Source organism: Delphinus delphis, chromosome 13 (assembly GCF_949987515.2).
Source record: "Delphinus delphis chromosome 13, mDelDel1.2, whole genome shotgun sequence".
In the NCBI taxonomy this organism is placed as follows: domain Eukaryota; kingdom Metazoa; phylum Chordata; class Mammalia; order Artiodactyla; family Delphinidae; genus Delphinus; species Delphinus delphis.
This window is the reverse complement of record NC_082695.1, coordinates 18,163,607-18,173,759: the sequence shown is the minus strand read 5'-3', so window position 1 is coordinate 18,173,759 and position 10,153 is coordinate 18,163,607. Positions and strand designations below refer to the sequence as shown.

At 58.0% G+C, this 10,153-nt stretch overlaps 1 protein-coding gene across 1 annotated transcript; it reads right to left on the bottom strand.

Annotated features, from left to right (window-relative positions):
- Positions 1-3,533: 3,533 nt before the first annotated feature.
- On the bottom strand, positions 3,534-9,818 carry TMEM119 (transmembrane protein 119). The gene is made up of 2 exons (XM_060029410.1): positions 9,770-9,818; positions 3,534-5,659 (listed from the first exon to the last, which is right to left on the bottom strand). Exon 2 carries the CDS (start codon positions 5,645-5,647, stop codon positions 4,799-4,801), a length of 849 nt encoding a protein of 282 aa, XP_059885393.1. The 5' UTR covers positions 5,648-5,659; positions 9,770-9,818; the 3' UTR covers positions 3,534-4,798.
- Positions 9,819-10,153: the final 335 nt, after the last annotated feature.

Here is a 10,153-nt window from a genome sequence, read left to right as displayed (position 1 = left end):
TATGGTTCATTTATACAAAACTCCAGAAAATAAAAATGATTCATAGTGACAGGAAGCAGATCAATAGTTGCCTGGGGACTGGGGTGGGGGATGCAGAGGAACAGTAAGGAGAGATTACAAAGGGTGACGGATATGTCCATTATCTTAATTGTGGTGATGGCTTTATACACATATGTCAAAATTATCAAACTGTACACTTGAATAGGTGCATATATTGTGTGTCAATTATACCTCGGTAAAGCTGTAAAAAGTAATATGGGTAAAGCGCCAGAAGTGAATAACTGTCCATTTTTAAATGGAGGCTATGCCTGTTATTAATCATTGTGGCTGCATCTGGATAATTCTTTTATGAAGTTTCATCTCCTCCACGAGAATATAGCCTCAGATCTGTTTTGTTAACAGTTTCTCCCCAATACCTGGCACAGAGTAGGTGCTCATTAAAGAATTATGGTTGGAAAACAAAAGATCTAGGACCCTGCTACTCGCTCCTGGGCCACCTTGGAATCCAGAGTTTTAATTAATCCCAACGAAGGAAAACTGGATGATTCCAAGTGTCTATGAATGAAAACAGAGACAGGCACTGAGCAGTCACTGTCATCACCCCGGGAGGGAGGGTGGGGTTGGAACAAAGAAGGGGGACCCAAGATGAAATGCAATGGATACAAAACGCACGTGCCCACCCTACCATCAGCGGAGGGGCTCTACTTTTGGACCACAAAGTTCTAAAATGAGGCAGGAGCCTCAGCGCTGAAGAGTCCAGGCTGAGGAGCCACAGACCTGGGTCCAAATACCAGCTATGCCTGGCTGTGTGACCTCAGGCAAGTCACTACAACCTCTGAGCCTCAGTTTTCTCATCTGTAAAATGGGGGTAATGATATTGCTCCTCCCTCTGTAGAGTGTGGGGAGGGTTAAATGTGGTTATGGATGTGTGGGCACGATGCCTTCCTTCAGCCTTACACACACGCGCACACACACGGAGCACTTGCTATGTGCCAGGCACCGTGCTGAGTGCTAGGGAGACAGTGGTGGACAGACCCCCAGGCCCCTCTCCTCGTGGACTGTGAATGTTGCCTGTGACAACTGCCTGGCCGCACCCTCAGACACGATGATTTCATTGGTCTGGGTGGGGTCCAGGAGTCAGGATTTTTAAAAGCTCCCAGGTAATCCCACTGTGCAGGTGGAGAGCCCTGCCATGTTGGGTAGGATCATCCTCTCTTTACACACATGGAAACAGAGGCCCAGAGAGGTGAGGTGATTCACCCAAGGTCACACAGCCAGGAAAGCATGGAGCTGGCATTGACCCAAGTGGTCTCACCCCAGAGCCCAAACCACTCTGAGCACCCCAGAAGGTTAAGGATGATGTGCTCAGCACACAACGGCCTGGGAAGTGTGGGTTCTGCCCCTCCTGCCCACATCCCGGACATGACCTCAGCCAGATTATGCCCGGCCTGTCGAGCGATCAGAGCAGCGCAGGACATGGGAAAGAGGGCTCTTCAGCAACCCCCAACCCTACCACACATCACCAGGAGCCCCATTCCCACACGAGCTAGGGTTCATGTCTCGGGGTGGGTTTGCTCACCCTCCCTCTCCCCCTCGACGGCAGCAGCGGGCCTGGCCCCAGGACAGACTCTCAGGCTGGGGGCCGCCGTGAGGTTTTACAAGCCCTGGGAAAGTGGGGCCCTGGTTGTGCCCTGGCAGCCTCCTGGATACCTGGGAACACTGGAACCCCTCACCCACACGCTTAAGCCCCATTCTTCCCCCCCCCACCCCCCACCCCCACTTGGCCCTAGCCACACACGCTCCCACCACGGTCTCCCTCCGCGGCTCACTCCCCGCTTGGTGCCAGCCAGATGTGTGCGCATGAACGGCCCCTCCTGGGTAACTCCATCAGAGGCGGGAGCAGAGTGGAGCGGCTCTAAGCCTCAGTGGTAGTGGGGCCCTGCTGTTCCCTCCCCAAGCACTTCCTTCATTGTCACTCGTTCATTCATCGGAAAAGCAGTAGAGCCCAGCGGAGAACTCAGACTCCAGAATTAGACTGCAGGCCTGGAATCTTGGCTGTGTGACCTGGGCAACTGACTTCCCCTCTCTGGACCTCAGTTTCCCCATCTGTGACATGGGGATAATAACAGTGCCCACCTCGTAGGGTTGCCATGAGTTAATGATGTCCCCTGTTTAGAGCAATGCCTGGCACATAACAGATGTCCCTTAACTGTAAGCAATTTTTATCATCCTTGAGCGCAGGGGACTGTGGAAGAGAGGCTGGGTGCGGGGCATCCAGGAAGACTCCCAGGAGGAGGGGACATCTAAGCCAGAAGCTAGAAGATGAGAGTTAGCAAGGCAAGGAGGGGGGTGGAAAGGTGTCTTAGGCAGAGGGAATAGTAGCTGTAGAAGCTCAGAGGTGAGGGAGAGGTTGACTCCTGCACTGGGGCTCAGACCACCTCCTTTATCCCCCCCAGCAGTCCCTGGGGACACAGGCTGTGGCGAAGGCCACACACTCCACATTCTCTGGAGGGCCCACTGGGTACCAATGGGGAGCCACTGACCAGGATGCTGCTGATTGGAAGATGTCTCCCCGCCTGCTCCCCAGGGATCGCCAAAGTCCGCTTCTGTCTTACCTGGGTTTTGCCTGTCATGAGGAAGCTTCATGCACTTCCCAGCCACACCCCAGCGCTTAGGACCCCGCAGGAGTTCAGGAAGAAGGAGAGAGCCTGTCCCACCCAGAGAGGTTGACTGACTTGGTCCCAGCCACACAGCATCCGGGTATTTGGTATCTGTATTTCGATTCTCCCTACATTCTTGGGCGGGAGCCTGTCTGGGCTGAGAGAGGGAGGGCCCTTCCCTACTGAGCAGGACAGTGGCCATTGTGTGTTATGAAACCCAAACCCCGGCCCCCTCCGGATGGATGTGGGGTCGGCGGAGGAGAGGGGCTGCAGGAGGATGGCCTCCCTGCCCCCATCACCCCAGGGATCCAGCACGTGCTCGCAGCCCAGCCGCATCTGGATTCCAGCTGGCAGCTCCAGCACGGAGGGGGAGCAGTGGCCGCAGGGATGGCCATCAAAGGCGGGGAGGAGGCTGGTGGGCGAGGAGACACAAGCCAGGGCTGCCTCCAGCCCCACGCACCACTGGCCAAGGGTGCGGCGAGTGTGGCATTGTCCCTAACACCCGGGCCAGTCCTTAGCCGCTCTGCAGGGTCAGGGGAAACCGAAACCTCAGCCCCAAGCCCCTCCACTGCCCCTTGGGGGAAACGGAGAGGTGGCGGCTCTCCTACAGACACAGTAAGTAGCAGAGGCATGCGTGGAACTTGCCCCTGTGGCCACAAGCCCAGGGCTGATGGGGCACAAGCTCCGGCCCCTGTTCCCATGGGGCATCCATCCCGCCCTCCGTTTCCCACACCAATCTGCCCATTCAGCCCCTGGCCCCAGAACGTTGCCCCACCCCCATGGAACAGCCCAGGGGAAACGCTCCCCACCGCCCAGCTGATTCACTCCTCCCCCGCTACCGCCCCAAGAAAACCAGTGACGCTCAGGCCAGAATAAAGGTTTATTGTGCTAGTTTGTTATATCCTAGCACCTGGAGAGCTGTGCAGAGGTTGGGGGGAGGGGGGACGGAGGGATGGGGAAGAGGAACCCCCCCGCCCAGAGCCTCCCCAAATCAGGACGGAGCTCAGGCTCCCTTGTCGAAAACTAAAGAACGCTATGGGCACAGGCTGCCAGATGTGTGTGTGTGTGTGTGTGTGTGTGTGTGTGTGTGTGTGTGTGAAGGGCAGGGGGTCAGGGTTCCCCTGCTCCAGCCTGTTGGAAACCCTCCCTGATCCCCTCAGATTCCCCCAGAGTGGGGTCCCCTCACACACAGCCCTGCCCCCCACCACTTCTAGGTTGCTCTGGGGCCCTGGCAGGAAAGTTCAATTCATTTGCCCCATGCCCACAGCAGTAGCAGGATGAGAGGCAGCCCTGAGAGGCCGAGCCTCCACCTCCACAGCCTTCACCCCGGACCAACCAGGAACTGGGGAGGGGGCGCCCTGGAGCACACCTGGAGCTGTAACTTCCAGAGTGTTCTCTTCAGGATTTTACTCTGTAGCTGTAAAACAAAAACAAAAGTACTCCGCGGCCAAAAGCTTTTTGGGAAAGGCTAAGCGAAATCAGATTCCATGGGCACCTTTACTGCGGGACTTGTCAGAGCCTTGGGGGGCTCCAAGGTGGGTACGCAGAGCAGAGAAGCAATGTTTCCTCAATTCATTCACTGGACCTCAAAATCTTTCTTCCAGGGAACCCAGTTTGGGAAATGCTCACTTAGGAACCTGTCGTGATCGGTGCAGGACCCCTCACGGAAGCCTCCTGACTGATCTTCTGCGGCACCTCTCCCTGCTTCAACCCCAGGCACCTCTGCATCTCCCATCTGTTCAACCTCTTCCAAACCTCCTAGTTATTGTTTCTCTTTCCTACCTCGATGGAAAGCGGCGACGTTTGCATTGTCACAAGGGACCTGAGACATATGTTTCCCAGCGGACGTGGCTGTGACAGGGACACATCCTCAGCTCCATCTCCCCAGAGGAGCTGTACTTTGGGATGTAGGCCTTGGGGCTGCGGGGATAAATGTTCTCGAAGTGGATGAGATTCCTGAGGGTGGAACAGAGACCAGCATCTCTGCCTGCTGTAGTAGGATCAGATGTGCCGGGATTTGCCGCGGGGAGTGGCCGAGTAGGGGGTGTCAGAGCACGGTAAGGGCCGAGGACCTTTCTGTGCCCAAGGAGGTGACCACCAGGGGTCCGACAATCAGGGCCGGCAGCCCTAGAGGCCTGTTAGATGCTGGGGGGGACACTGCCGCAAGCACAGGGGTTTTCGAGGGAACCAGCTGGGCCCGCAGCTCCGAGGGCTAATGAGGGAGCTGCTTCTGGCTCCCCTTGACCTTCAGCAGCTGCCACAGCCCCATCCGCCTGCGCCGAGCAGGGCTCCTCTGGCGGCGCCTCTGGTTTCTCTGCCGGGACCCCGTGTCCCTGGGCTTCCTGGTCCGCCTCCCGGCTGCCCTTTTCTTCTTCCTCCGACTTGCCCTCCATCATCCTGGCTCCGTCTCCCATGCCCGGGGCGGCCCTGGCGGGAGACTTGAGGTTCTGGGTGGCGGCGAGGATGTCAGCCTGGAGCTGCTGGGAGGAATCGCGGGCCTCGTCGGGCCGGCCGTCAGGGGCACGGTCGGGGACCTCGCTGAAGGCCCGGGGGCCCCCGGCCCGGTCACTCTGGTCCACGTACTTCTTCTTAGGGAAAGATGAGGGGTAGTAGGCAGAGGCTTTGTGTTTCTGGCGGGTGATAAGAGCGGCACAGATGGTGAACAGCAGTAGGAACACCAGGGAGCCCACCACGGCGATGAGCATCACGTACTGGCGGAAGAAATCCACGATGCCGTCCAGGAAGTTGGTGGGGGGTTTGGGGCCCGCCAGGGGCGTGAGCTGGGGCCCCACCGAGGTGAGGCTGAGGGCTGGGGTCCGGGGCGGCAGGAGGCTCGGGGAGGAGGCCGACGCGCCCTCGGCCTCCCCGCTGCCCGCCGTGTCCTCCAGGAAGGTGGCCCGCAGGGACACGGAATAGGACGCCGTGGGCAGGACCCGCAGGAGGAGCAGCAGAGACGCCGTGAGGCTGGGGGCCGCCGCGGAAACCATGCTGCCTGGAGCCTGTGGGGAAGCGAGGCAGAAGAGACGTCAGGGCGGGGCCCCAGCCTCAGGGGACCCCGAGGAGGCGCAGCAGACACAGAACCTATTCCAGCAAGTCGCTTTCCTTCCCCGGGCCTGAGCCTCCCCACCATACAATGGACCCCATCCCGGGGTTTACACTGGTCCCCCCGACTTCACTCTGAGCTTCTGGAGGGCAAGGGCTAAATCTTGTTTATCTCGGCACCCTCAGGGTTTTGCATCATACCTGGTATACAGCAAGTGCTCAATAAACGCACATTGATGGAGTTGGCTGAATGAATAAGAACTTACCCTTTCATTGCTTGCCATGTGCCAGACACTATTTTACATTTCTTACATGGAATTTCTCATTGAATCCTGAGAACTGCCCAATAGGGCAGGTACTACATTCTCCCCATTTTCCAGGTGAGGAAACTGAGGCTCAGAGGGATTAAGTGACTTGCTGAGGAAGAGCTGGGGTTTGGATGCAGGCGCGGAGGGAGAGAGGACAGTAGGGCTCAGTGAGTAACTGAGAGAGCTGCCCCCTCCTCTGGGAAGCCATCCTCGCTGCTCCCAGCTCCTCTGCGGTCCCGTCTCTGGAAGATTCATAGGTTTTGAAGCATCCCAGTTCTGAGCTCAGCAGAGGCCTGTGTGAGCATGTGCCCCATGGCTAACCCCCACCTCGAGGCTCAAAGCAGGGCCTGGAGGCCCAGAGGGAACCCTCGTGCCTGGAACAAAGCTGGAGCCTAAGTCCTGTGGCCGCCACCAAATGGGATCCAGATGAACCCCGCACCTCCCTCCCCCCGCTGGAAAGCTCCTGCCGTGAAGCCCCCAGACCCTCCCGGCCCAGACAGCCCGGCTGACTAATAAATTCCTTATGGCCCAGCTTTACGCAGCAGTCGGCTTCTAACACAGTACATCTCCCAGCCAGCGTGAGCGAGCCCGGCCGCTCAGACAAACTCAGCAACCCCTTCCTGCGCACCCCAGGCTGCCCCTTGAGAGCCTCTGCCCCACCCGGCAGAGGGCACAGGACTCTGGGTGGGGCTACAGGTGCCAAGACGGAAAAGCTTCACGATGCCCTGACTGAGGTGCCCTCTCCAGGGGATGGAAACGGGGAGACAGAGGCCCAGAGAAGGTAAGGGGCAGGCCCCAGGCCACACAGTGAGTTCCGGGCTGGAGCAGGAAGTCAGGTGCCCAACATCTTGGCGGCAGGTCCCCTCGAGTGCCCAGGCCTCAGGCCCAGCTCCATAAAGTGGGTGACAGTACCGACTCACGCTGACTTGGGGATTCAGAAGATGATGTAGGAATGACATGGGGCCACTGAGTGGCTTGTTCCAAGTGACCCGGGGCCACCTGATGTGACACGAATTTGGACAAACTGGCTCAGATGGCAAAACACAAAAGATAATTCCCAGGACATCAAATGAGGCAACACTCACCCAGGGTTCATTTTAAATGAGTTGGTCACTGTGTATTTTATCACGGGTTACTCATCTGAGCCCCTTTTGTGGGTGCAATTCCAAAGAAGCCATGGGCACTAACATTGTCTCCATTTTTCAGATGGGGAAACAGAGGTTCAGAGACAGACAGTGACCTGCCCAAGGGCACACAGGTGCTAAGTGTCAGAGCTGGGATTTGAACCTTCTTCTTTGTGACTCTGAGAATTCACACACACACACACACACCTTGCACACTCTCTCTCATGTGCCTCAGGCTGGCCCAGGAATGGGCTCACATCACTGGCTGACATCACTTGTCAGCTGGAACCAGGATCTGAGGTGTTCCACAAAGTTTAGGAGCCTTCCTGGGCCCTCCACTCTCTGACACTTGTTAGCAAAGGTTCCTACAAAGAGCTTTTATCTTTGGGGTTTTTCTCTCTTGCCTTCCCCCGCCTTGTGTCAAGCCCGGGAGAGACCTTTCATGGTGGCAGCTGAAACTTCTCACCATAGACGGCAACTCTGACCAGTGGGGCCTGAAGACCAGGGGCCTTTCCTGGGGGGACGGCTGTGAAGTTTCTGTACTGAAGGTCTGCAGGCAGCAGAGTGATAAGGCCGGTTAGGCCGGGATTAGAATCCTAGCTCCATCTGGGCCTAGCTTGCTGCCCCGGCCCTCTGGGCCTCACTTTCCCCATTTGTAGACTGGGGGCAGCGTAAAGAGGTAAGCACAGGGCCTGGCTCACTGAGCTGTTAGGACCGGATGAGATCACATTCAGAAAGCGCCTGGCGCAGAGCAGCTGCTCCCCGAGGGAAGGTGAAATTCAGAAGCAGTCGAATTTCTACCCCAGCAGAGATGCAGGATCAGCCGATTTTCCCACCCCAGGCTGACAAATGACGATTATTCTCACCTGATGTGTAAATGTGCTCGTTGTCTCCCCCCATTCTCCAGGAAAGAGCAACTTTCTTACCTCGTTGAGTGAAATCTCGTTGAGCGGCCAGTGAGGAATCCAGGACCAGACACACACACATACACACACACACACACACACACACGAATGTGCGGCAGTGAGTCGGACAGAGAAAAGTCCTCCTTTCCCCTGGATCCTTGGGGGCAGGGGCAGAGGATAAGGAAAGAGGCCACAGAAACTACCTCTGGATCTTAAAGGCTGAGACCCCGACTCTCAGAGTCCCTCACACCCACCACAACCCTCCCCACAGGGCTCCAGGGGAAAGGTGCCGGCAAAGTGTGGGAGCCGGCCGGGCCTCACAGGAGATGGCTGTGTGACCCTGCTTGACTAGCCCCCTGACCTTTCTGGGCCTCAGTCTTCTATCTGTAGAATGGGCACCCTGGCCTGGGCTGCTCTGAAATGATAGTTCTGCCCATCAGCTGCCCCCACCTCCTCCCTGCGTCCTCATTTTTTCCAGGATGTGGAAACTCACAGGCCATTAAGAGGTGGGGTCAGGCCATCCCCTCTTGTTTAACCCAAGAGAAAACCCAGGCCCAACACTCGGAAAGGCCTGCCCAGGGTCGCACAGCCAGTCAGGGCAGAGCCTGACTGGAGAGGCGGCTGCGAATACCTGGGAGGAGGTCATTTCCCAGCTGTGTGTCTTGAGAGCAGGCAGATCACCTCTCTGAGCCTCGGTGTCCACATCTGTACAATGGGGATAAGGCCACCTTCCTGGACTATTGTTCGGACGAGAAATAGAGGCGGCTGGCACAGTGTGGATGGCAAGTAGTGGCACCACGTGACTATCCGGGACTCCTAGCTGGGAGCAGGGACTCTCTTCAGAGCCCAGCTCACTCACCATAGAGTTTATCATTTTCAAATGTGATAGCCCCACTTGAGGTCAGGAATAGGCAGATGAGGCAAATCCATCCCTAAGGCCAAGTCCCCCGGCACCTGAGACTGATGGGCCAGAGTGGCTGCCCCACCCCCATTCAGAGACTGGTGGCCAGAGGGGGAGGGGTGGCCCACATAAACCTGGCTTCAATTAGTGGCCTCGTGGGGAGGGGTTCTGGCTGCAGCTCTGCACCCCCTGCTCTGGGGCAGCCGAGGACAGGGACCTGGGCCCCTTGGATGGGAGGCCTGGGGAGGGACGGGCGTCCTGAAGGCTCAAAATCGACACACACACGCGCAGAGCGGCGGCAGCACAGGCGCACAATACACAGACACAGCACAGGCACAAAGACACAGACGCATAACATCTCGACACCCCAGATTGGCCACCAGCACAGATACACAGAGGACACACGTGGACACACAACGGGCTGGTTCTCTGACATGTGCACATATGCACCCCCTGACCTCCCCCCGTGTATCCCCACGGACGGGACCACCCCCATCCATACCACCCTCCCGCAGACCCTGGGAGCACCTACCCTGGTGCCCACTCTCCAAGAACAACACATCCCCTACAGCAAGACCCCAACTGCCCACACACAACTGCACACACGCAACACTCCGGCCAACCCAGCACCGCACTCGGGAGGCATCCAAGGTGCACACACATCCCGCCACCCGCCCCCTTAGCGCAGATCACACACAAGTAGGCAGCAACCAACACACACTCAAAGCTCACACACACTTAGAGAAGCCCCCCAAAGCACTCACACTGGCCCCCTAAACTCCAAGACACACCAGGCTCCCTGGAGAGAGGAGGGGCCCCCAGGACTCACCAGTTCCTCTGCACACAGGGTGTCCCGCCAGGTGGAGCAGAGCAAGTCCGTGGCAGTGCCCTGTGGCCGCGGCTCTGGGCTGCCGCCGCCCCGCCCCTTTCCTCCCGCCTCCTCCCGCCTCCCTTCCTCCCCTCCGCAGGGCCAGCTTGATTTCATTAAGTGGGTTTGGGGTGGGGACAGGGGCAGGGGCGGGGCCAAGCTCGGCCACACACACAGTCCCCCCTTGCTCACACCCGTGGGCGTCCCCTCCACGCCCCGGGAACACCAGATGGGGCATTTCCTCCCTGACCGCTGGTCCCCAGGGCAGTCTGAGGATGACAGACACACAGACAGGGCCGTCCTGTGGAGCACCCACGGCCCAGAGAGCTGGGATCCTGCCTCCCC

Excerpts from the sequence above, each read along its gene's own strand:
- TMEM119 (XM_060029410.1), bottom strand. The coding sequence starts at position 5,647 with ATGGTTTCCGCGGCGGCCCCCAGCCTCACGGCGTCTCTGCTGCTCCTC.